Raw genomic sequence first — 27,880 nt, 5'->3', positions numbered from 1 at the left:
GAGACAGAGAAGAAGAAGAAGTTGTTTCAGTTTATAGTAAATATGCTACTTTTAAGGGTAAGTTAAGTACTCATAACAACGTAATCTTATAATATTTTGATCATTTAATTAACATTCCAAAAACCTTGTGTGTGTGTGTGTGTGTGTAGTGTATATATATGTGTATATATATATATGGGAGATACCAAATACTAAATACTAAAAACTAAATAATAATACTAAATATTTAAAAATTAAGGCATATTTAACAAGAAATAACCTACAAGCCTATCCACGCTTCTAAAGCCTTACTGAAAATAACAAGTTACAGAATTTAGAATGTGGTAATATGGTAATATCAGAAAGACTACGAGAGAAAGAAGGAAAGAGAAAACACTTTTTAAAATTGAGTAAACATATTCTAGAAACATTCTTATTTGAGTATGAGAATTGTGCAAATGATACTGAATTTTAAGCAATGATCCTGGATTATAGGGTTATTCTCAAAGTGGAGGGACTAAACTTAGCACATACAGACACAAAGATGAAAAACAGAAATAAATCAAACTTAGAAACCTCATCATTCCAAAGTAATCTTAATAAAATGCATTAATAATAGGAGAGATAAATTTCAAAGGCTTTAACTTTAAATATCTGGGTCAATTTAAAATGCAATAGCAGTCTATATTTTGATGTGCTAACACTGACCTCTCAATAGTTCTTCTGTAAATCATCAAGGAAACTTATGTAATAATCAATTTATACAATTAATCTGGTAGTTTTGGAATGAAATGCATTACTTTATAAAAGAGAAATACAAAGCAATATAGTGAAACTTCCCAAGCAAATATATGTGTATCAACTGAAATACATACATATCAAATACATATATACACACATGTATGTGTATGCATACTTGCAAATGTGTGCGTACATATACATAGGTATGTATAAACATGTTTATGTGTTTATATATATAAACATAAATATAGACATACATTTGGACTCGCGAAAAAGACCAATGAAAGCAGATCATTATAATTTGAAATGGTGAATTTAATATGTATTAAATCATAAAAGTGGACCAACATCAATAGAAAGGAAAGGACAGAGAGCTGAGGGTGTGTGAACTGCTGCTCTCTTTTTGCTGTTGGGTCAACATGTCAGCAATGCTTTCTATATGGAGCATCTTGCAGACATGAAACAAAGTGGTTCCTCTGCTTTGTCTTTGGATTATGCTGTTGTTAGTGTCCAGAGACCAGATTGTCCATATAGGGCTCTTTTCCTGATTCTTGATTATAATCCCCTGAGGAAGTCAGACGAGCCTGGGGTTATGGAGACCGTGTCTTGCTTGGCGTAGTTATCATCCACAAATCATCTGCTATAAATATATCTCAGCAGGATCATCATCAGGCCAGCTCAGTAGCCTGCAATTTATGAAGGTTATGAGAAACAATGTGAAGGGTGAAGGGCTTTATTAAGGGTGGCTTTCTTTTCTGACCCTGCCCTGACTTCTACTTGAATATAAATGATCCTGGGAGTAAGTGATCCTTTCCATTTAGGATTAAGCCTTTTAAGTTGTCCCTTTCAGCTGTTATTCTTATGCCACTGTGTCACGACTTTAAGAATTTCTAAGAAACATCAAAATCACAGTGTTACAAGATAATATGAGAAATCACTAGGTGCGAAATAGAAGTATAACTGAACCTCCTATTATTTCCTTTTTATGTATAAACCATCCAAAGCATTTTTTTCTCCATTTTTATTCCACATCTGTCATGGTTTTCTTTTCCTCTGGATAAAGTCACAGAAATGACCAAATTGCTTTGCAAAAATCATAATTATGATCTCTAGGGAAGTTGAAATAAAACGTTTTTCTCCTTTGTGTTGCTGTTTTAAAAGAAAATATGTTTGCTTAAACGGTGTTTCAAAATTTGTTCTGGATATAAACCCTAATTATTTCCTTTTAACATTTCCTTAAATGAATAAAAATATTGTAAAGAACCAAAATGACACAAAACCAAAATGCCACCCAGGCTGCTCTCTTGCCGGTGATCTGTTACTGGGAAAATAGTTAAAGCCTGTTGCGGAATTATTAACTGTTTCCCTTACAGAGTGTTTATCCCAGGCACTCGTTTAAGAAGGGAAAGCCTTGAAGAGGGTCACTCTGTTAATACGTATTAAGAAGTAAAGGACCAATTTTAATATATCAAACAACTTCAGTGGATAAAAGACCATCAGCATCTTCCTGTTTTCACTATCAATCTCTTTTAAAATGGTGTTCTTGGCTATCCATAATCGCTCCAGGGGAGAGAAACAAGCGAAGGAAAAAAATGCAAGAGTGAGGGGAACAAATGATGGAAAATTGCTTTATTCAACTTCACCTGCCGCTCGAGAAACTCACCCTTATGAAGATTCCAGCACTTTATATGAATTGCCCATTATGGTTTCCTCCCACCACATCATTGCACTATTTTAGCACTTGTTTTGCAAACCACCAACTGCGTTTACAAGTAGAGACATCATCAGGAGGCGAATGACCTTTTGTAGCGTGTATCTGAAGCTGGTTTATCAGATACTTGGTCAGCCAACTGTCCAGGAGGCAAAATGACTGATAGATAATAGATAGGCAGATAGATAGATTAAAAGGTGGGGAAACTTATCCCTTTTCCCTTTCTATATAATCTGGTTGTTTCTCTTCACCCCTTTTCTTGTTTCTTCCCACCCGTCCCCAAACCTGTTACTAGGGAAACTTGAAAAAGAATCAGATGCATTAAGACTACAAAACGAAACAAAAGTTTAGACCCCGAAACCACGATTCCATTGCCAAGCAGAAAGCAATGCAAGAGCCCAACCTCGGTCGCCGCACCGCGATCCTGACAAAGCCTGTATGGAGCCAGAACAAATAAGATGTTAATTGCAGCCTCGCAGAGAAAAACTACTATTGTTCCAGCCAGAGACACTCAGCAGCTCGGGAGCTGGGATGTGCCCCCTCCGCTGTGGACTGGATCAATTCTGAATCCCGGTGCTAAAATGACAGCTCTCTGGCTGAGACAGGTCCGCGCTGAAAGACAGAGAAAGACGATCAAGTCCAGCATTCACTTCCCACCCTTCAGAGTCGCCTTCCCATCCTCCGCACCCCCCTGCCTCGCCTCCCAGTGAGTTTCTCTTACAGTTGGTCGCCGCCAGCCCCAGCGGTGGGAACTGAGGATGCAAAAACCTCCCAGACGCAGAAAATACCGCTTTCGGGACGTGCTTGGGTTTGAGTAGCCGTGACGTGCAGGCGCACCGCGGCCCTGGCTGGAGCTCCGTGAAGCCCCCCTCCCTCCAGCCTCTCCCCCACCCTCCCGCCGGGACTCCCTCCTCTCCCACCCCGCGGCTCCCCTCGCCTTCTCTCACACACCCGCCCGCGCACCCGGTAGGCAGAACTCCAGGAAGTCGCAGTGGCCGCGCCGCGCGAGCCGAGCCTCTGGCGGGCGGCTGGGCGCACCGCAGCTGTGCAGGAGAGGGGCGCGCGGCACCCGGGACGCGCGCGCACCCGAGCACGCGGGAGGTCCCTGCGCTGACGCGCTCTCGGGACACGCGCAGCCCCAGCGCGTGCGCTCAAGGGAGAGCGAGCACCGCGCGCCGGCGCGCACACCCGAGACAGAGCTTTACTATCTCGCTCCCTCTTGCGCCTCCCTCCTCGCTGGGCATTCAAACAGCTTTCCGACATCACCAGCCAAGGATTTTTCCCCCCTCTCCTTAGTCGCCGTCCGTCCATCAGTACCTGCAGGGGGAGGAGGGAGGAAAGCGGAAAGAGGAAAGAGCATAAGCTTGAGCCTTCCGATCCGGCCACGAGTACTCCCGTAATAAACCCACCGCCCCAACAAATCTGCCATAGCAGCCGCCGCCGCCGCCGGTCACTTCTCGTCTCAGCGCTTTCTTTGCTTCTTGGCTAATCGGTTTGTTGGGGGTAGCTTTTATGAAACAAATCTTCGCTCTTAAGCCACTTACATTTTGGGGGGTTCCTTAGAGTCTCCCTTGGGGGGGCTTCTGCTCCCTTTAGCCCCCCTCGGATTGGAGGTTGGATTCAGTTGGATACGGCGCAAGGTTCTGGGCTCCTGGTGGCTTTTTTTTCTCTCTCTCTCATCGACCCCCCTTTCGTTCCCACCCCTCACCTTTTGCTTTTCGTATGTATGCATTTTTTAAAATAAATCCTGATTTTGGAAGCTGAACCGGGGAAAATGGGCAACGGTGATTGGGACCGAAGGGGAGTCTCTCCGTCACTGTTGCTGGGACGCGTGCCTGTGCTGGTGTCTTAGAGCAAGAGCCTCCCTGAGCTTTCGGAGTGGAAGGTAAGGAAGGGGGTCCAGGGGTCACCTTTTCTCTGCCGGGGGTCGCCACCGTGGAGCTTTGGGCTTAATGTTTGAGAAGGGAGGAAAATGAAAGGAAAGGCTGTTGCTGGCGGATGGGGAGGCTGTGAGCAAATCCGACTGTCTGCATTTACTTAAACGCCGCAGTTGAAAAGTTAGAGAAGTCTGGTTTTCAAGAGATATGCAGGGTCAGAAGGAATAAGCAGAGAGACCTAGAAAATCTGGCAGTTTTGTGTGATTGGGGTAATTTTATGGGGGGGAAATTTTAGGTTAAAAGGAAGTTAAGAGAAGGCAGTGGGTCTTCTATTGGGGGGAAAAAATCTGTGGAGTGATGGCGCCGTCTATGTTCGACTAAACTAAAGTGTCACCTAGAAAATCAGTTGTGAGAATAGCTAAACTCAATGCTGGTTTGCTTCTCAGCAAGAGATAGATAGATAAATAAATAAATAAAACATCCTTGACACCTCCGTGGCCAGCCTTTGCCCCTGCCCCCACCTCTTCTTTAAGAGGGAAATACAGCTTTTTGAACGGTCCCTGCAGTCCAAAGGGGGATAAGGGTAATGATTTATTTTTTATTATTTAGAACAAAACAAGACTCTGTACTCCAGACTGATGAAAAATAGCATTATACTGAGTGTGCTCTCTTGAGCAGGCATTAAAGTGCTATTTCCTCACTCTTTCTGATCATTGATGAGCACGGCATTGCAGACATGCACTGTCAAATAAATGGAAGCAAAAGTACCAGTTTCATTAGGAAAAGACATACGACCTCTTTTTGAGTTCCTGATTATAAAATGAAATCCCCTTTCATGGATGGAATTCCTAATTTAGACACTTATTGTCACATTGGCTCTCAACGCCTACACTCTATCCTGAAGAACACTGCGCAGACCTGCATTGCCTGCAAAGTGCAACAGCAAAAAAAAAGAAAAAAAAAAAAAAAAGAAAAAGAAAAAAAGGAAATTATTTCCAGAATTTCTTACAACTTTCTCTGTTTTTTTGTGTGTGTGTGTTTTTTTTTAACCTTTAAATGCTCATTGGCTTTATTTTCTCATGAAGAAAATGCATTATTCATTGAGCTATTTGCTTGAAACAGAGAACACTGTTTTGATGGTCCCAGCAGTTCTGATGTTATTTTAAACTGCTGCTATATAGAGATTTAGAGTTGGGGCTGTGTTTGCCTATATCAAGACATAGAATTTGAATTATAATCTAGAAAACGCAGATCTGTCTTCAGGGACTTCGGTCACTGGATTTGGTGTGCATGCGTTGGTGTGTGTTATGCAATGGGAAGGAAGAGGGTTTTATCCTTTGGTTCAGAGAAGACCCAGGCAAAGGCATGAACACTTTTAACTGTCTATATGTCTGTATGTCTGTCTCTGTTTACAGAACAGTGGAAGAGACTGCAGCCTAAAGACTTTTAAAATTAACTTGGCATCACTTTTATCAGCTCAAAGGCTAAACAAACAAACAAAAAGCAGTGTCATTTATTCTAAGAAATAACTTCTTAAAGGTTAAAGCTGAAAAATATTCAAGTTATTTTTGGATAACAACTTACAGAGGTAAATATAATCAAGGACTACTTTATTATCCAAAGCCAGGGTTGAAATTAAAAAAAAAAAAAAAGAAAAGAAAAGAGGAGCTTTGGAGTTGTTGTTGGAAAGGGAGCAATTCAATAATTGGAATCTGCTAGGAGCAAAAATGCTAATGTATTTTATTACCTTGTGTAAGCCTTAAATTACAATTGATAATTTTTCAAAAATTAAAAGACTGAAACCAGCTCAATTACTATGGTTTTGGATTTTTTTTTTTTTTTTTTTTTTTCCTGACATCACCTTTGGATACAGATACTAATACAGTGATCTACTTTATGTATCCCAAGAGGGCATGTCACATTGAAATGACTGCCTTAAATCCTGGTTTTCAATGGTGATGTTGAACAACAAGTCTCCCCTATGTGTTTATCCATCTATGCCCTTTCTCAAATGATGTTTTAAAAATTAATTAATCCACATGAATGCCCCTGTTTTTGCAAAGGAATTTCTGAGCAGTTCACATGGTGGCCCCTGCAAAGGCAAGTGGGGCATTTGGGAGATGATGTTTCATCTGTAATAAATTATCATTTGTGCTTTTAAAATTGTGACCATAATTTATCATCATTACTTTTCACATTTAAGAGAAGAGAAATAATGTGATGACAGCCTGTTCCCAGATTATCAGATTAGATTTTGTATGATGGTGTTTACTGCTGGCAGAGGACAGAGAGAGAGGTTGTATAGACTATAGACTGATTAATACTGTTTCGACAATTAGCGTTTACATTATGACGTTTTAAAACTCCATGTTTTCCCTTTTCATTCGACAGAATGATAATGGACGTGGAGGATATCGTGGTAGATAAGTTAGGGCATTCCTATTAATAATCTATTAAATGTTATTTTTAAATGGAATGTTGCGAATTTGACCACTGTGAATGGCCACATGAGGGCGCTGTTCACACAGCAACAGATAATTTTCCTGTGTTATAAAATAAAAATTACCTGTCCTTCTTTTAAAAAGGGTTTTTTACTGAAATCTTGAAAACAGCTGGCTGTAATATTGAAAGGAGTTTATTTTCTCAATGCGTGTAGACTCCTACTTGCATTTTACTTTCATTGCCATTTTTACAGGCCAAATGACATAGGATGAAGGCTGTTCGTAACCTGCTGATTTATATATTTTCCACCTATCTCCTGGTTATGTTTGGATTTAATGCTGCCCAAGACTTCTGGTGTTCAACTTTGGTGAAGGGAGTCATTTATGGATCGTATTCTGTAAGTGAAATGTTTCCCAAAAACTTTACAAACTGCACTTGGACGCTGGAAAATCCAGATCCAACCAAATATAGCATTTACCTGAAATTTTCCAAAAAGGACCTTAGCTGCTCTAACTTTTCACTCCTGGCTTATCAGTTTGATCATTTTTCCCATGAAAAAATAAAGGATCTTTTAAGAAAGAATCATTCTATAATGCAACTCTGCAATTCCAAGAATGCTTTCGTTTTTCTACAATATGATAAAAATTTTATTCAAATACGTCGAGTATTTCCAACTGATTTCCCAGGATTACAGAAAAAAGGGGAAGAAGATCAGAAATCTTTTTTTGAGTTTTTGGTATTGAACAAGGTCAGCCCAAGCCAGTTTGGTTGCCATGTATTATGCACTTGGTTGGAGAGCTGCTTAAAATCAGAAAATGGGAGAACAGAATCATGTGGGATCATGTATACAAAATGCACCTGCCCTCAGCATTTGGGAGAGTGGGGGATCGACGACCAGTCGCTGGTTTTGTTAAATAACGTGGTGTTACCCCTGAATGAGCAGACAGAGGGCTGCCTGACCCAGGAGCTGCAAACCACCCAAGTCTGCAATCTTACCAGGGAGGCCAAGCGACCACCCAAAGAAGGTAAGTGGCCAAAGGAGAGGGGAAGGCGAGCGGGGGAGCACTTTTAGGAGATGGAGTTAAAACGTGCTGTTTCAACACACAGGCTTATTTTTTTCTCCTTTATTGTCACTTTTGGATTCATTTGATTTGTGCTATTCACTGAAGGTCTCTTGAGCTAGTTTTAGGATTCAGGGTTTTAGAGATAGGGCAGTGAGGGCTGGATAGCTCACCAGCATGCGCTGGAAGTGCGGGTGGAATTTTCAGGAGAAAGATACAGAAACCTAGAGCCAGCTTGCGCTAGAGATTGGTGAGGAGGGAGAGTGGTGCCATTATTCAGGCTGCAGCCCCTTGAGGTGACACACACACGCTCCACCTGTGAAATGGATTTATAGACATCTCTCTTCTGCTCCAGCCCAGCAAAACGTCCACTTTACTTCCTCTCTCCTATGCCCACAGACTCCTTTCCTCTCACTCCCCACCGATTTCCAGGTTTGATTTTGGGGCATCTTGGCTAAAAGGTGGTGCAAACTCATTAGCTTGCCTGTTTGGACCAAATGACTTCCTGACACATGAAGGCAGGGGTATACCTCCCCTTCTCCCCGGTCTGGAATTTTATTTGAGGTGCTTGCGCAAAAATCTCGCAGGCTTGCTCTTTCCTGGGTCAGAAGGAAGTCACTAGAAGCGCAAACTCGCCAGGTCTTCTGGCTCTGGAGTCGCCTGAGGACAGGGTGGAGGGGTGAAATGAAAACACATACTAATCCTTTAGGACCCCATGCGCCTCTTGAGAGTGAATTTTTGCCTTTATCTTCTTGGTCCCCGGTTGATGCACAGAAGAGAGGGAACGTCTCAGAGCTAGATGGGGGGAGGGAGGGGGAGGAAGTGCAGCGGAAATGCGGAAGAAAAAGAAAGTACAGGAATGATTTATAGTTTTCACCCAATCCCCAGTGGGGGAGCTACCAGAGGATTTGAGGTTGTGATTATGTGTCATAATGCAAGAAAGCGTGACATATTTTGAGAAAATGACTTTTCTTGTTTGGAAGGTTAATGGATGTTGTGTTCCATTCCTTTAAGGACACTGCTGGTACATATTGGTTCTTGCTTCCCAATCCTGCAACCAGAGAGTGTATTGATTTGTTATGCAGGAAATGTTTTCTGATCGCCACAAAGATCCCAGTCTGTGGAAAGGGACAGGAAACTCCAGTCTCCAAGCTCCAGTCCCTCTTTCCTTTTCCTCAACCAACAGACGTTGTCTTTGTGGCCAATATAAAATTGACACGTTGTTGGAGAATTTTCTTTAAGGGTAGCCAAGGCTTTGTAAGGGGGAGTGGAGGAATGGAGAACCTAAATAGCCTAATGCTATTTCTCTGTTGGCTACAATTTAAGGGATGGGAATTATGGAAGAGCGATGGTAGTAGAGGAAAAGACCTGTTAGAAAATGAAGGCAGACTAATGGCAGTGAGAGAGGGGTGAAAACCTTAAAGATTTCTGCAGGTCACTGTTTCACTATCAGCGGTGACTGAAGAAAACAAAGTGGTTTTAAATTGCAGGAGTTATTTTCTGTAGTAAAAAATCCCAGAGAAGCACTTGCAACTGCAGGGATGGTATTTAACACCATTTAAAACTAATTAGTGTCCCCTAGAATAAGAAGCTACAGTACACTCAAAAAATGTGATGTTACAACCTGGCTAATAAACAATTAACATAAGAAGCTGGTTTTTGTTTGTCTTATTGTTATTTTAATAAAATTTAGGAAATCTGTTTCTTCAATGGTTAAATTTCTATCATAAAATTGAGTACTGATGACAGTGGAAAGTGAATTCAGTGTCACAACTCTTTTATATGAAAGGTAGTAAGTGACAAAAACAAAGTTTTAGTGTGCACAATAAGCATGATTTTCAAAGATTTTGTTGATCATGATCCTGAGATGTGGTTTAAGATAATGCTGGGATTTACAGAAGCTACACTAGATAGCCATTTGTTTTGTAAATGAAGACAAATAAGAGTGATTTTAGATCAAGGGAGACAAATTGTATATTGTTGTTAATTCACTGGCAAAATGAAAAAGAAATACGTTCACTGACAAATATACTTACATTTAAAGTGCAGTATGATGTTAACAGAGTTGAACTAGAAAAAGTTTGTCTCATAGAGGAGCAACATAGGCTATGTCAGTAGAAGTGCATAGTCTATTCTGTACATTGTGAATTTGTGTTCTTTGTTTAGGTATTCTGAGGTCAGAAAGGTAAGGATAAGGAATTACTGATGACACAATTGTAGCTGATGCATTTGTTAAGTAATTCTTACAAAATACATGTACCACTCTTTACCCCAGTTAAATAATCTCTCTTTGGCTAGGCTACATTGTAGGAAAGGAATGTGCAAATCTATTGACCTTTGATTTAATCAAATTTAAGCAAAGTACATTTTGTCTTCAATATCTGATATTAATGATATATAAAATACTAATAAATAATTATTTAATACCATTTCAAGTAAACTACCATATAATGACATAGAGCTTGAGGTTAATCATTACATATAGTTGTGCTACTCATATTTCATTTTATTCCAGAGTGTCATTTTATATGATAGCATGTAATTCTAGCTTTTAAAATTAGATTTTAAAAATTCGACTTATATTTTATATTACTTGGTGTTTTCCATTTCCTATTTTAAAAGGTTGACTTTTAAGTTACCAGAGGAATAAATACAAGATTACTCTCCTTTGACTCCCATTTTATTCACTAATAAATACTGACTCAGAAGGCCTGCCTGGAGTAGAAATATCTTCAACATGTATTACACCATAGAAGTGGCACAAATTCAAAGAGTCTTCACACTTAGTACATGTGATTCCAGATTGTTTTGTGTAATACTGATGGTGATGGCAAAGACATATCAAATGTATATTGTGAGTGTGTTCACTGGTATTATGAACTCATATTTGGTATTTAGTATTGAAGAAACAATAGACTGTCAGGAGTGGGATGCCTACTTTGAGATACGATTTATGCTAGAACCTTCTTTAATAATATATTCATGTGCTGAAAAATTTTATAACCAGAAAACAACAGCAAGAAAACTATTACTGTTTTTAGTGACATTAACAATTACAAATGTGATCTTGAATATATCATACAAAGTAAATTATTTGACTAATGCTTCATTAAAGTATTACATTTGAGTACATTTTAAAAATTTCTTATTTAAGATCATATTTGACATATTTGGGGGGTATCATGTCATTATAGAAACTTAGTTATTTCTCTAATTTTTATATGAAATTGTGAATTATTAAGTTGACCAAATGAAGCCTTTTTTTTTCCCCAAATAAAAATGTCTTATTCCATACAGCTTTTTAAAAACCTCTTAACATATAATGGCTATAACTTAAAAAAAAAAAAAAATTCAAATGACATTGTGGTTTACCAGATTTTAGGTACAAGTCTGGAGAAAGACTGGTATTTGTTAACAAAGTCATCTTTAATTGTCCTGAGGTCTTTACTATGGTTTATAGGACTCTTTTGCTGAAGATAATTCTGGACTGTATAGCTGAGATATAAAATGTGGAATAAAAATATCTTATTTCTTGCCACTTCATTTACAATAAATGATTAAAACAATTTTGGCAGAAAAATTCCACACCAGGATATTAAATCACATAATAAGCCTTAATGGAATCTTTGTTTCTTACTGGCATCAATGGCGCTACTTATGTGAAAGGAAATTGGGATCTCTGTATAGATTCCAGGAAATCTGAACACACACACTCATTTATCTTTCTACTCTGCCTTTGCTAATCCTTGATATTCTACTCCCCAAGGGAAGTCTCACCATAGGCCTGTGTAGATTTTAGCTCATGCCTGCGTGTGTATGTGTTGGTATTTTTAGGCACGTATTTGCAGTCTAAAGTGATTTGAGTCTATGTCAGTTTAATTGTCCCCATTTCTTTTTACCTTTGTTCTGTTTGCCCTCATATAACTTTAGGAGTCATCATTCACCTTTCTCTTTACACTCTTTTCATCTTCCTTTTTTGTCTTTTATATCACTGCCAGGATGCCATACTCTTTATCAGAATGCAGAAAGATTTACTAAATTTGTTGTTCCTTGAAGAAACAGAGTGACAGTTTGCCGTGCTAGATCCTACAGACTTTTGCACATACTATACTTCTTTTCTAGCATTCGTTATATTGCAGTGTGATTTTACATTAATATTTTCATCTTGACTGGACGCAGTGACTTGCACCTGTAATCCCAACACTTTGGGAGGCCGAAGCGGGTGGATCACGAGGTCAGGAGTTCAAGACCAGCCAGGCCAATATGGTGAAACCCTGTCTCTACTAAAAATACAAAAATTAGCTGGGTGTGGTGATGGGGGCCTGTAATCCCAGCTACTCAGGAGGCTGAGGCAGAGAATTGCTTGAACCCTGGAGACAGAGGTTGCAGTGAGCCGAGATGGCACCACTGCACTCTAGCCTGGGTGACAGAGCAAGACTCTACCTAAGGAAAAGAAAAAAAAAAAAAAAATTCTTGAGGCTTTCAATTATCCAGCACACTCTGAACGGGGTTTTAGTACATATTGGTTGAAATGAAAGTGAAATAAATGAAACAAAAATATCTCAATAGGAAAGACAGCAATAAATAGGTTACAATAAAAAGAATAGAAATACATGACTTTGGGAAAGCATCCACCTTTTACTTACAGCTTTATTAGTGGAAGATTGCTACTATTTTTATAATTTCCAATTTTATTAATGCATTATTGATGTCAGTTCCTGATCTCTCCAAGGTGTTATTTTAAAAGTTTTTAAAAGAACAAGAACGACTTACTAACAAACATTCTTAATTATTTGTGTGTTTATTTTAAAATGTCAATGATAAATAGAACTTGCTATGTATGCCCATCTAGAAAAAAAGTGGTAAGAAAATTTGCCAATTTCTATCTCTTTATTTGACTTCATTTCTCTCTCTGTTTCTCTTTTCTGGCCTTAGCATTACTTGTACAATAATGACATTTTGCAAATCCTCTCCTCCACACTTTGAAGATAAACATAAGCTGTCTTTCCAAGACATAGGAAAAGACTATTTACACATCAGTTTCAATATTAACTGTTACTCACTTTTGATTATGACCTATGTTAATAATGGAATATTAGTAAAAATTGTAGGCCTGGTCAAGTATAACAAAATGCCACAGTTATCCGTTTGCCATCTTAGAATTTCGCCAATTAAGGAGTAGCTCGTATATGTAGCATTTAATGAAAGAAAACTCCATTACATGGTAACATATTTTTTGTAGACAATAGAATTCAAATATTAGGGGTGTGAACACAAGTGCATTTGTATGTATGCCATGCATGCACACATGTGCCAGCATATGTGTTCCAGAGGATTTTTACTACAGCTGTAGATAAATGTACTTCAAGTTCATTTTCTACCAAAATCGAGATAGGAATTTTACTTCTCTTAAAATCCAGCTTTTTGCATGTTTTCTTTTACTTACTTTCCTAATAGAAGCAATTTTATTGTTAAGCTGATTTTTTTCCATGTATCTAATTTATAAATCATAGTTTTTTCTTTAGGCTAAGTCTGATATATATTACCTATAAAAGCAATCTGGCACTTGGAAAATAAATCATTGTTTCTTTAAAAATAAGATTAACAATTTTTTTTTTTTTTCTAAATTGTATGTATTGGGTTTTAAGATCATGAACCAAAGAGAGCTGAGTTTTAATTTGCTGTTCCTTATAATGACTATTACTCTATATTATCACTTTCTTATTTTCAGAGTAGGCTAGTAATGCTTATTTCTCAGGGTACAGGAGGATAGGAAATGACATCATGTATAAAAAATTAATAAAATTAATTACTTGGAATATTTCAGTTCCTGTCAGTGCCTGTGGAAATTTCTTCCCAATTCAATTAACTAATAAGAAATCAGAGATATTACTTTTTTCTAGATGTGTCACTTCCTTGAAATGAGAAGCATGATTTGGTATAAGAAAAACTTTGGTCCCAAAAATGACTCAGCCACTTAGTAGCACCTTTGACAAGTGACTGAGCTTGACTAACTAATAAACTAAGAATAATACCTACTGTAATGGAGTGTCATACTAAATGAGACTGCGTGTATGCTCAAAAGTTATGTTAGGCCCTCGATAAATGTCAGTGCTCTTTTCTTTTTTCTTTTTTGAGACGGCGTGGCCCTATTGTTGCCTAAACTGGAGTGTCATGGTGCGATCTAGGCCACTGCAACCTCCGCCTCCAGGGTTCAAGCAATTCTCCTGCCTCAGCCTCCTGAGTAGCTGGGATTACAGGTGTGCACCACCACGCCTGGCTAATTTTTTGAATTTTTAGTAGAAATGGGGTTTCGCTATGTTAGCCAGGCTGGTCTCAAACTCTTGACCTCAAGTGATCCACCTGCCTCGGCATCTCAAAGTGCTAGGATTACAGGTGGGAGCCACCGTGGCGGCCCAGTACCCTTTTCTTTTCCCTGAAACTCCCTTCTTCAACTTCTGGTAGATCTAAACAATTCCTGATTAAAACTCACATTTTATTTCAGACATATCTATATTCTTATGCAATTTTCTCATAAAATATTAGAAATTGTTTATCATTTGTATAAAATAAAATTACCCAGACATGGTGACCTGTGTCCAGGATGGAAAAAGTTAACATTCAAAATGGTAGACTTCCGGGCGGGCATAGTAGCTCACGCCTGTAATCCCAGCACTTTGGGAGGCCGAGGCGGTAGATCACCTGAAGTCAGGAGTTCTGGACCTGGCCAACATGATGAAACCCCATCTCTACTAAAAATACAAAAATTAGCCCGCTGTGGTGGTGCATGCCTGTAGTCCCAGCTTCTCAGGAGGCTGAGGCAGGAGAATTGCTTGAACCCAGGAGGAGGAGGTTGCAGTGAGCGGAGATCAGGCCACTGCACTCCAGCCTGGGCGACAAGAGCAAAACTTTGTCAAAAACAAAAAACAAAACAAAAAACAAGATAGACTTCCAAGTTTTGGCGAGTTGATAAAAATAAACAAATACAAATGATAACACTGAATTTTCATAGTACTTCATATGTGTTTATTTGTTGTTTTGTCTGTATTTTACCTTGAATAAAACTTGCATATACAGGACTGGAGTACATTTTATTTTTTGTTTTGTTTTTGGGTAGGGAGAATGGCAAGGAAGAGAAGAAGTAACTTGAGTAACTATGTGATGCTACATAGCAGTTATATGGGTCTGCAAAGTTTTGAGAACCATTTGAAACTTTTAATTGTATAAGAGTGTGTGTGCATGTGTTGTGGAGAGGAGGGGGTGATAATATTGGTTTAAAAACATCTTTTCTCTGGTATTTTTGTTATTATGCAAACATTTATTTATTGATTGATTAGGAATCTACTGAGTACTTGATGTTTTGTGCACGGAATTCTTAATGAGTATAATCCTGGGGACCAGAAAAGGGAATTTGGGTTGGAAACTTTAAGAAGGATTTCCATATTTCATGTGTGTATGGTTGAAAATATGAATGAACAAAGCAAAATTGAAACAAAAGAATGCTGTTCATAATGAAGTTGTTGAGTGTAGAAGGTGTAGTAGCTCTCTAGAATGAGACCTACATATGTTAAGCATGGATTTCTTATAACCTATTATCGTCATTGAAATAAATTTTCACTGAGATATTTTTCATTATGTTTGAAACTGCTTATAATGTTTCTTTGTGAAGTAGAATTTTATTTAAGTATTCGATTTACACTTGAAACAATTATAATTTTTCTATATATTTTTCATTATACGATATCATTATATGGTATTTAATGTGTCTAGTACCCAACACTTTAAATTTTATTTTTGTACATTAATATACATTGATATAAAATATTATCTTCAAATCAGTGCAGTTTTGGAAACTTTATTTTTATTCTTATTTTTTGGGCTATAAACCATAGATAATTGATAATCAATAATGATTTAGAGTGCCATTTAATTATTTGAACTTGACTATGAATTTAGAGCATTTAACCAAGGATCATAAAGCCATAGAGATACTGAAGAAAAGGTAACATCTCAATACCTTTGTGTTGATGACGGCATGACTAATAATACGTCACCTAGATCAAGACAGTGGTCTGTGCATCATCCTGGGCCTGGAAAGCTGTCCTTTGAATATCATTGCTGATAGGCAGCAAAGCTATTTAAGTTAAATGATTTCTGACTATTTTAATCTTTGCTGGATTCTGCAAAATGCCGTTTATGTTTTGAGATCTATTTTGAAAAGAAATTATCTCGAAATGCTAGTCCATATTTAACCACTTGGAAAATAGGATGACTTTGCTGGAATTTCATTCAGTGAATTGTGAGAAGTTATTAGAGACCAATGATCCCGAATATCCCCCCACAATGCTTATATAATTAGATATTGAAAAAAACAAAAACCCCAAAAAGGTTAGCATTAATTTGAGAATTCTGATATTTTCATAAGGTAAAATTTAAAACTATCATCTATGAGACTCTATGAAATGCCACAGGCTCTACATTCAATTATCTTTCCGCTATCCTCCAGGAATTTTGTCTGCTTGCAGAGAGTGACCTAGCTACGTGGCTATAAAAGTTTAATAAAGTATTTCTAGTGTGCTTGGGAAGTTGAATAAGTAACAAATGTACTAAATACATGAACATGTAGCTGATTAACTGAAAATTAATTGAATGAATAGGAATCTTTTCTGAAATCTAAAATGTTTGCGGATGTGCATTTTTCCTATAACCAATCCCTGTCACACAATGATGATGTCTGGGGCATGTTATAAAATATGAAGGTAAAATGGTTACTGTTTAGTTTCTGTTTCTATTATGTAAAATGAAATAATTTACCTGCCAACTTAATCCTGGATAAATATTTTCTCAAATTATTTCTACTAAAAAACAAGTTTATTTGGGGTGTGAGAGTTTTTTTTTTTTTTTTTTTTTCAAAAGAGAACAAATATGGGCATGAGAAAGACATTAGAACGCTGATGGATCCAGATTGCAATATCTGGGATGTAGCAAATGTCCTCAGACATTAATGCTTAAAAAGCATTAAGAAAATTGTGGAGTCAATCATGGAAGGTTATCTAGGTAACATTACTTTTTAACAACAGATATGTTAAGGTAATAGAAATGTCACAGAAACATTTGCTTTCCTGGGTGGCTCATACTAGATGAGTAGTATACAACGTTCATCTCATGACATTTCTCCTGGTGTTCCTCCTTTTTAAGGCAATTTTTAGAATTTTGATAATTTTTTTTAAAAAAATTCTATATATAGCCGGGCGCGGTGGCTCAAGCCTGTAATCCCAGCACTTTGGGAGGCCGAGACGGGCGGATCACGAGGTCAGGAGATCGAGACCATCCTGGCTAACACAGTGAAACCCCGTCTCTACTAAAAATACAAAAAACTAGCCGGGCGAGGTGGCGGGCGCCTGTAGTCCCAGCAACTCGGGAGGCTGAGGCAGGAGAATGGCATAAACCCGGGAGGCAGAGCTTGCAGTGAGCTGAGATCCGGCCACTGCACTCCAGCCTGGGCGACAGAGCAAGACTCCGTCTCAAAAAAAAAAAAAAAAAAAAAAAAGAAAAATAAAATTTCTATATATACTTAAACACTAATAATTTGTTCTCCAATAAGATGCATTTTTAAAGAGAATCTTTACATATCACCCTTCAGAAAATAAAGAACTAAAGCATTTAAATAAAGACTTCATAAATACAAAGAATATAACAACACCTATCATTCAGGAAATGCTTTCTAGTTTGCAAAGCTCTATTGCATGTATTGTTCTATATGGGCAAAAACTGTATCAGGTACATATTATTTGCCCCATTGACCTGTGTCAATTATGCAGAATACTCTAAAAATCATGGTCTTTCTTTTTAAATAATTTTACTCCAAATTAGATCAAATGAAAAGCTAAAGAATTTCAGAGCTATAGATTTTCTTACTCCCTCTAGGTCTGGAGTACTTTTGAAACTGAATCACAAATATTCAGACTTATAAAGATATTTCAACACTATTTAGTCCAAATCTTACCTGATTAATGGAATCCTAATCTGCAAATATATAATGGGACAATCATTTCAGCTGAGCGTAACTCTTTTTGGAATATACATTCAACAGCATCTCTATAAGATAAAAGATGAACAGTCATTTAGGGCTATTTGATAAATCTAATCATTAAAATTACCTGATATTTATTCAGGACAGTAATTGGAGTATACCTTGACGTACTACTTAATGTAGACTAAGTGTCTACAAATTAAAGCTTTCATTCATTAGACTTTTTGTTTTATTTTGTATACATCATTTAAACAAATATGAGGTAGGTCTCAAAAAACGACTGATTTTCAGTCAGATTATTAAATTTAAAGAGCATGTATTTCAAGTTCAGAGTCTGTATAGATTTACTAAGATGATCTATCTTGGATTTTTACTTTTTTATTGTCTGGGGAAATCTATGTTTTGGAGAAATAATGTCGTGCATTATTGGTTAACTTGTGATACCTTGAGAAATAGCATTGAAGGTGAGAAATGAGCAAAGTCAGGGTGTCTCTTTTTCTGGGCCTCTCCCCTTGCATTGCTGTGGGTTGGCTGCATGCCCCTGTCCTCTGTTGAAGGTTATAGCTTCTGTCAGGTGACCTCCCTCTTTGATGCTCTGGTGACCAGGAGCCTTATTCCTTGAAGCCTGTGAGTAGTAATGGCTCCCCACTGTTTCTAGCCCTGGGCACTGAACTACCTTTCCTTGCTTAGTCCAAGCACTATTCATGCTGTTGTACTTGCTTCTCAAAATACCTTGAGAACCATGGGTTTCTTACTGGGACCCTGACTAACACCGGGGTGTATAGTTGAGTTAGTGAGGTGATTTTGGAGTATATATAAAATAAATCAGAAATCAGTGTTTTATATTGTGGTCCTTACATTTAATGAACGAAAGGTCCTATGTAATAATTATCCCTTTCGTAGATGGGTGCACAGAGTAGCCCAAGTGTACAGAGAAATAAATAACAATGAAGTAATGAAAATTAGAATATCAATATGCGTTTGTCTTAATAACTCTTCTTTGAGTTTAGGCCCTCTATGTATTTTTCTGTATTTATCTGTTGGTTTTTTTTATTGCATCAAGTTTTTTTTTTTTTTTTTTGAGGCGGAGTCTCGCTCTGTCGCCCAGCCTGGAGTGCAGTGGCTGGATCTCCGCTCACTGCAAGCTCCGCCTCTCGGGTTCACGCCATTCTCCTGCCTCAGCCTCCTGAGTAGCTGGGACTACAGGCGCCCACCACCTTGCCCGGCTAGTTTTTTGTATTTTTTAGTAGAGACGGGGTTTCACTGGGTTAGCCAGGATGGTCTCGATCTCCTGACCTCGTGATCCGCCCGTCTCGGCCTCCTAAAGTGCTGGGATTACAGGCTTGATCCGCCACGCCTGGCCAAAATTTTTAAAAATTATATAATACATATACATTCATATACATCATACATAATATTTATTTTCAGTATTGATGTGACAATGGAACATTTGCGCTGCCCTAGATGTTCAAAGAAATTTGTGTGAGATGACAAAAACAAATTACTTCAAGGCTCCCATATAAAACATAAAAATTCCTGACAGATTAAGAATTTAATCTAATTTTATATCATTTAAAAAATGAAAGATATAAAAATAGAATTTTCGTTGCTGTTCAAGTTTCATTTTGCCTGTTGATCTCACTGTCACAAAACAAAACAAAAACAAAACACATACACAAAATGTATTTTTGTGTATCTTCTTTGTTTTATTCCAAAAACGAATCAAGGCAACTAAGTTTTCCTTTATAATTTCATAAGGCAAATTACAGCTTTTTACTTTTCCTTTTTGTTTGTCCATTTGTTACTTTTCACATCAAGAAAGGAGCCTGAGAGGAAAAGAAGTAACTGAAAAAAATTAAAAGGCTGACTTTTCTTCTAGACTTCTATTGAAACAGCTTTATGATTTTTTTGAATAGGCAATGCAAAACAATTATTTTATGTCTGTTGAATGTTTTTGGAAATATCTTATGTTTACTACTTATAATAATTATAAGTAAAAAAGAGGGCAACTTGGGAAAACAAACATCTGTTTACTTTATATAATCTTTCCATATAAATCTGGCAAACTTTCAAAGATCTGCCTCTGCACTGTAGACTGAGAAATTTCAGTTTATTTTGGCTTCCAAGAGAGGTCAGCTTCCTTTACAGATATGTCAGCCTGTGGTCAGTTCTCTTTGGCTGGCCTTGGTTTTTGTAACTTAAAGGGCAAACTGTATATTTTTTAAGTGGAGCTTGAGAAATTAGCCAATTGCATTGGCCATTTTATTTTTCACAGGCTTTGCTTTCAAATACGATGAAGCAAATAGCCGTGGAGCAGCATCATTTCACTTCCAAGAAAGATAACATTTTAATACTTTAGCTTGTAGTATATTAAAAATCTACGCTTTTTAAAAACGTGTGACTTCTTTCTGTTTAGTGGTTTCCCTGGAATTTTCTGATGATCATACTTTGGTGTTCAATTGGTAATAAAGGGTCATAAATGAATTCTAGGTATAATAAATATTACATGTGCTTGCCTCTGGCCTCTGCATTCTGAGACCACAGAAACCACAAATACGGAGCAGTGGGAGTTTAGGAGAACAGAAGTTGAGCCACTAAATAAAGAACTGATTTAGGCAAAAGAAATGAGTAAATGGTAGGATGTGAATTAATACAACATTTTCTCCCCTTAGCAGTGGAACCTTTTTTTCTAAATGGAAGCCAATATATAAGAGCCTTTTAAAAACAGAGCTGCTTTGGATGAAGTGGACAGAAAGCCTAAAGCCATACCTAATCAGTCTCTCCTTTCTTCCTGTATTGGTAGGAGAGGAACTCTTTGAAAAACCACTGCAGAACTATGAATCAGTGTCCCCATATGAAGCTGCATACAAAAAATTCATGTTTTAAACTTTCTTCCATTGAAAACTAATATTTTCAGTTTTATGATCACCAAGTATGTATAAAGACTGTTAGTTTGTTCTTACTGTGTTTTGCTTAGAACAAAATTCATAATTTATCTAGGATCCTATGGCCTGCATATCTATCTGTGCTTAATTTGTTTCCATACTCTGCTCTTCCCCACACAGCCTGATAATTGAGTTTGCCTGAGTCTAACTCCCACCTCTTATGCAAGTCTTCAGCTTTCTCTGTGGTGCTTCTCAGGTGTCTTCAATGCCTGCTGGGTAGTGTCCCATAAGCATTCTCTGTCACTTCTCCACCATGCCTCAAACTGTCTGGTAGGCATTTGCAATCTCCTGCCAGGACTCAGTGTCTCTGCTTTTGCTTAGCACAGACCTTAGTGCCATGCAGCCAAGCTGTGTTTAAGCCAGCAGTGAGACTCCCGCTTTCCCACTGTGTTACACTTGTGAAATAACAGATCTGCTCATGACCTGCCTCTTGCTCCTGGAACATAAACACTTTCTTCAGACTCTGTCTGCAGCCAGTTTGTCCTGAGGCCCCCTGTTGGACATCAGGACAGGCACCACATTTCTCCATCTTTCTGGTCATCTGAACTCCAGACCTCTTCCACCCTGGGCTCCCAAACAAAAACCCTCGTGCAAATTAGCTTACTCCAATCATATCTTTTTCTCAAATAGTAGTTTATTTAGATAAATACGAACATTTATTTAGAATCCTTTAAAAGTTTTAAGTACAATTGATAAATATTCAGAAGCCTTAATTTTAAATCTTTATAAATGTAATACATTTGGATGGTATTCATTCTGCCTGTCCTTTATTTTTTTGATAATCCTCAAATATTTCAGTTTCAAACTCAAGTTTCTTGGAATAAGCTGAAGTTATTAGAGCAATAATAATTATGTTTAATTCTTTTCATTGTTTACACATAATGAATATCCTTAACTGAAGACATGTTAATAAAATAACAACAAAAAGCTTATTAGCATTAACATTACTTAGATGTCAGTAGATAATCGAGGTGTCATGAATATTTTTCACCAAATTCTTCCAGACGCCTACCATTCTGGGTTTATGTAGGAATTGTGTTACTGGCCTACTAATGGTTGTATGGGGTTATGTGATTGACTCTGGCTAATGAGTTGTGAGCAAAAGTGAGATTGCTCACTTCTGGTCTGAGTCATTTTATTGCTGGAGGAAGACCATGAAAGTGTCTTTGTTTCTAGCATGGATACCTGTACCTAAAGAGAAGGGACTCCTCTCTCAGCTGAGTTCTTAAGTGACTAAAATGAGAAGAGCCTCTGCTCTAAGCCTTTGCCTGTCTATAATGACTGTGAGGCATGAGCAAGGAATAACTTCCTTTTTCGAGACGCTGAGAAGTTGGGGGTTGGTGTTGTCGCTGCAACCTAACCTATGCTATTCTGACATATCTATAATGTCCGGTCGAGGTGGATTGGGGAGCAGTTGTGATGTGCTAAAAAGTGATTAGTTACATTGGTGATGTGTTCTGTAATCCAGATGTAATAAGGTGATGGGCATGTCAGTAAATGATATTTTGGGGGAAGAATGTACGCACATATTCCACACTGTACTCTGAGGTAGCCGCATATATTGCTAGCAAGGCACTCCAGAACCCATTTTAGGTATGATTTATCAAAATAATCTTGTTTTAGCCTACTTCAAATTAATAAATACTAAAATAAGTACAGCAATTCTGTATTTTTATAGGAGACTATTCTTTCATCATTTAAAGATACTCGAGTTTTTCTTTATTTTAAAACTACATTAGAGAGAAGGTTCTGTGGTCCTTTGCTGAACCATGATTGCTACAGAACTAAGAGAAAAACATTTATTCTAGCATGGTGGTTTTGCTGAAAGGAAAGAACTTGTCCTGCTCTCTTTTTGTCCTTCCTTTCCTTCCTGCCTATCTTCCTTCCTTTTCTCTTGTATTCTTTCGTCTTTTCTCTCTTCTATTTTGCTCACAGCCCCTCCCTCCCTCTCTCCCTCTCATCTTCTTTTGTTCCTTTATTCCTTTTTTTAATACATAGACTATAATTTATAAATATTGGTCTATAGGTTAGACATTGAAATAATTTGCACGGAATCTGTTATTAATATACATGTAGGTGTTTGGTAAACAAATATTTCTACAGTAGGTCATGAGGAACTTGTAATCACTTAGTAAGCACTGCTTCATTAATCTTAACAATTTTCTTGTAAGGTTAATTGTGTAGCAATAATTAACCTTCCCTTTGAGTAGGTGGGCTTTTGTCACATTGAGAAGTATTCTTATCTCCCCTGAGAGGCGGGAGAGGAAAAGTAGGCTGTTGTAAACTTTAAATAAGACGCTGTGAGTTACTTAGTGGGGAGGAAATAATTCTTCCGAATGTGAGTGGTGTGCTGGCAAGCTTTGTTCTGCGGGGCTGTGCCTTCCATTTAATTTCCTGGCTTTCTTATTCTCATGAAGTTTGGATTATGATATGCTCATTAATTATAAAACAGGCTTCAGTAGTCAAAGAATAGTACACCATAGGCCATTGAGCAACTAAGAAATTAAATAAACACTTTCTCCTTTTTTTTTTCTTCTTATGTATTGTGAAGGAAATCCAGGGATGGAGTGAATTGTCAGTTTAGTTCCCACATTTGTATATCTGATCTGTCACACACACACCCACATATACATGTACATGTGAATATATGACATTAAATGCTCACAAGCAGTGTATGCATATATAATTTGAAAAGATAATCATTTTTCAGTAGTTTGAGAATATATTCCCTGTTAAACTGAATTTACTAACTAAATATTTACTAAATATACTTTTAACTAGGGTGATTTATGAGATCATAGGAATAACAAAGAATAAAAATACCTTCTGCAAAGGAAGCTTTAAATTGTAATTAGATTTGTTTGAAAATTCACATGAAGTCTTTGTAATCCATACATGCAGATCAGTATTCTATGGATCTTTTTGTATGTCAGAAATTAAAGTTTTACTTAGGATTTAAGAGTAAATTGTTTGCCAAGTAGGTTTCTAAAAGTGAAAACAAGTGTCAATTTCAAAAGAGAACAAGTTAGTTTTACATTTCTGAGGAAGTCACATATATTATGTATTAATAAATTAACAGTCTCACATTCTCTTTGATCATTGATTGTTTCTTGGCAGTTTGTTACATACTAGATTCTACACATTTCACAGCTATAAATTCAGTTCCAGAATTTAGGAAGGTAATTTTAATGTAAAACAGAAATTGCTGCGAGAGACAACATGTCATAGTGGTTAAGGGTCAGACTCCTTGGATTCTAGTCCCAATTTCCAGCTCTGTGGCATTGAGACTTTTACACACTTCTCTGAAGATCAGGGTTTTGTTTTGTTCTGTTTGTTTTTGTTTCTGTTTTTCTGTGAAGTGGTGATGACTTCAGTGAAAGAATTGGAAGGCTGAATTAGGAAATGTGTGTAAAATTCTTAGCATAATGTTTGGACTGTGTAGTAAAGGCTCAATAAATGTTAAATTCCATTAATTGGGTAATCCTGGAACCCTTTACTGCAATTAGAATTCTTTATTACAACAAATAAAATTTTGATTCATAATAAAAAGTAATCAATTTCTTTAATTGACCTCAGAGAAATTAAAATGCCTCCTGGACTGTTAAGTCCTCAGAAATGTATTGCATCTTTAATTCTTTATTTCCTCTGAATACTCATGCACATGAGAAAAAATGTCTGAGTTAAGACATGTCTATTCTTTAGTCTTCATTTCAGATATCCACCACTGTTAACAGTATCACCACTTTTTCCTTTTAAAACAGACTAGTCAGTTTTATTTACAGATTGTTTGACAAAGGGTGATTGCCCCAAATGATGGTTTCCTGAAGACCAGGATAGACTAACCAAGAAAAGGCAAGTATATTTTGGCCACCTAACTTCTTCTTCTGAGTATTTTTCTGTAAATAGGGATGTCACTTTGGACTAGTCCTTTCTCAGTCATGTTGAAGTTTAAATATATTTACTTTAATTGGTTAAATCAAGTTAAAAATCTGTATTCTGATTTTTTCCTAAGGATTGGTATGCATGTTAAAAGGAACCAAAGTATCATTTATGTCTTGGCCTGCATTGAATGCCTTTTTCCTCCTGAGCAGAGTCAATTGAAAAATATCTTGCTTGCTGCCTCCTTTTTTTTTTTTTATTTTTTAACATTTATTCTTAGGCTTAATGTAGGAAAATAGCAATAAAATATATATCCATATTCTATTTTTTAAAAGATCATACTGTTTTACTTTCAATTTTATGAAACTTTTACTTTAGATATTACAAACAAGAGAATTAGAAATGTGATGTTAGATTTTTAACTCTCTGTAGTCCTTTGTGTTCGGAAGAGCATTTGGATTAGAAAACCGCCTTCTGGACGAGATTTTGCCATTACTGTGTGAGCAAATTCAGGCAAGTCACATAATCTCTAAGAGAGAAATTCAGTTTGCTCAGTTATAAAGATCAAAATGATCGTCTGTAACACACTGAATTGTGTGGAAAGTATAATATACATGAAATCTATTTAGCAAAATGAAAACCAGCATGCAAAAATGTTGTCGTAATTATTATTATTGCCAACATAAACTTGTAAATTTGTTCACGTTTATTAGTTTAGTTCATTGCCCTGTATGTATGTGAAATAAGGGTCCAGTCCTTTGATGATAAATATCACACATTGTTGGATAGATTTGCTGGGTTTGACATTTTAAAGTAAGACTCTGATCTTCTGTTAGGAAAACATTTATTTCTTTGGTTTTTCTTTTTACTTTCTATATCAGTGGAAGCAATGAGTTTCGGCTTCATATTCACATATTTCAGAGTTCCACTCCCAACCCTACTTTCCACTAGCTTTGTGACCTTTGCAGTTTGCTTCATAGTTTGGTTCATAGAAAATATGAACTATATTTTCTGCATCTGCAAAATAGAAATCATATCTATTCTTTCTTAATATAGTCTGTACAAAAAGCAATATTAAGATTAATGTACAAATAATGCAGAAGTGGGAAGTTCTCTTAATTCAGGTTTTTAAAGTAATCTAAAACGTTAAGTTGTAGGTTGCCCACAGAAAATGAAGTATAATGACTTCAATTTTATTCAATTCCAGTTTTACTCATCTGTAGATGAAGATAAGAAATATAATGAGTTACTTTATAAAGGCCTCCACTTTTACACCAGTCAGACAAGCAGCCTGAAAATAAACACAGCCTTTCTGTCCTTGTGTTTCCTGGGAAAGTCAAGAGTTAGCATTAAAGGAAAATGAGTACAAATGAAGATTTATCAAAAAATTTCCCCAAGTGCTAAAAACAAAAACGGTCTGGGAGATACTGTAGTTTTACGGAACTATTTGTTTTCTGTAGAGGCCAAAGCCTATTTATAAATAAGCCTAGATCTCAGTGCCATGTCATGTAATTAAGAATTGAATGTATTAATCTTTAAGGAATGCAAATTAGGTAAATTTTACATCAGTAAAAATTTTTAAACAGATGAAAATATGGAAACCTGTAAATAGAGCTTCAAAATTTTATGCTATGCTTTTGCATCAGTCTTGAAAAGACTACAGATTGGTATCTGTTCTCCTCTGTAGGTGATAGGTGGGACTATTTCAGAGGACAAATGTGATCAGGCAGCTGGCCATGGTTTTGTTCTGATGGGATTACTCAGCAGATTTAGTAGATGAACTAAACATTTTCCTATTACTTTCTACTTAAAATACTTATACAACTTTTAAAGTTTTATCAAACCTTAGAATTTGTAAACACTTTTTTAAAACACTCAGTTTTGTGCCTTTGAACAAGTGTAGCAAAATTAATAGGTGAAACTGTATGCAAATTTTTATAGATCTTTGCTTAATTCAGGTAATAGCCTAATATATTTATTTTGATTAATTATAGCTTGCTACAACTGGCATTGCACAACTTAACCCCAAATGTGTAGACTTTTCTGTTAACCTGGCATCTATGGGAAATGGCTATTTTAGTAATCTGTTAATGGAAATTTACCATCTGTGGTAGTTTTGAGAATTCAAATGGAACAAACAACAGACTACTAAGCCCATGCTTTGTATTTACTTATTTGTATAGTTCATAATCACAATACTAATGAATTATTCCTGTGTGTCAGATAAAATTTTAAATATTAACTCTTTCAAACTTCCTAAGAGCCCCTATGAGATAACTATTATTATTACTTTTGTTTTCTGGATGAAAAGACTGAGACATAGAAAAGTTAAGGGACTTGCATAGTATCACATTGAGAAGAGGTAGAGCTGAATTCAAGTTCATTCTCTGAATCCTTACACTATACCACCACTCTGTAAAGATACATTTAACACAATATTATTTAAAAACTCAAAAAGAGCTTATCCTATCTTTTGTAACTGTAGGATGGTTTCAAATAGAAAAGAAAAATATATTTTAAATCGTGCAAAGTACATCTCCAGATGTGCTTAGTGGCCTCTGTCTGGTAATGCTTCTTCCAATGCTTAGTGTTTTCCAAGCTATAGCCTGCAGGTATCCTCACTAAGAAAAGGACGTTCTTTAACCAAGCCTATTGCTCAAAGAATTCTGCAATCTCATGTCTCACAGGAAACCTCCAATTAATAAAAAAAATGGAGTATTGATTTCGACCTGCTATGAGACATGCAAAGCTTGCTTTTTAGTCACTAATACAAAGTTTTCTGAATTGCTACATTTTAAATTAGTATACATATTTATTTAGATATAAATTTAGTCTATTGTTAACATTTTGTTTTAGAAAACATTAAATGTCTTAGGTTACAGTGGCATAGGTGTCAAAGGCTTTGCAGTTTAATTACCTTGAACTTTACTTAGCACCACGTTAACAACGAGGTGCTTAATCTTTTCTGTAGTTATGATTATGGAAGATCAAAATAAAACTAGAACTACAATGGTCTTTTCTTGTGCACGTTAATGATTTTAAGTTGGTAAGATGTCATTTCTATTAGACAAAAATAATTTATAGTTAGATTAGGCATCTCTAGTACCAGAAGATACAGGATACCTATAAAAGGAAGCGGTGAAAAGTTCATTCCCTGGCTTAGAGAATATCTTATTTAATTTTTGTCTTTAAAATAATTTTCATAAGTTATT

The 27,880-nt window shown here is 36.7% G+C and overlaps 1 protein-coding gene and 1 long non-coding RNA gene across 3 annotated transcripts in view; one reads left to right on the top strand and one right to left on the bottom strand.

The window, feature by feature from the left end:
• Positions 1-1,014: 1,014 nt before the first annotated feature.
• LOC111554653 lies at positions 1,015-3,301 on the bottom strand. The gene is made up of 2 exons (XR_002735309.1): positions 3,153-3,301; positions 1,015-3,043 (listed from the first exon to the last, which is right to left on the bottom strand). It is a non-coding gene; the product is annotated as an uncharacterized LOC111554653 (long non-coding RNA).
• A 297-nt stretch (positions 3,302-3,598) lies between these two features.
• Positions 3,599-27,880, top strand: part of ADGRB3 (adhesion G protein-coupled receptor B3) — a 765,428-nt gene continuing 741,146 nt past the window's right edge. Inside the window, exons 1-3 of one of the 2 annotated variants that reach the window (XM_023230291.2) lie at positions 3,599-4,316; positions 5,724-5,896; positions 7,004-7,775. In XM_023230291.2, the coding sequence (XP_023086059.1) occupies positions 7,019-7,775 (757 nt within the window). In that variant the 5' untranslated portion in view covers positions 3,599-4,316; positions 5,724-5,896; positions 7,004-7,018. The remainder of the gene's footprint in view (positions 4,317-5,723; positions 5,897-7,003; positions 7,776-27,880) is intronic. The other variant, XM_023230292.1, reaches the window with a different exon arrangement.

The sequence above is a fragment of the Piliocolobus tephrosceles genome, chromosome 5, assembly GCF_002776525.5.
Source record: "Piliocolobus tephrosceles isolate RC106 chromosome 5, ASM277652v3, whole genome shotgun sequence".
Classification (NCBI taxonomy): Eukaryota; Metazoa; Chordata; class Mammalia; order Primates; family Cercopithecidae; genus Piliocolobus; species Piliocolobus tephrosceles.
This window is presented reverse-complemented; position numbering and strand designations above follow the sequence as displayed.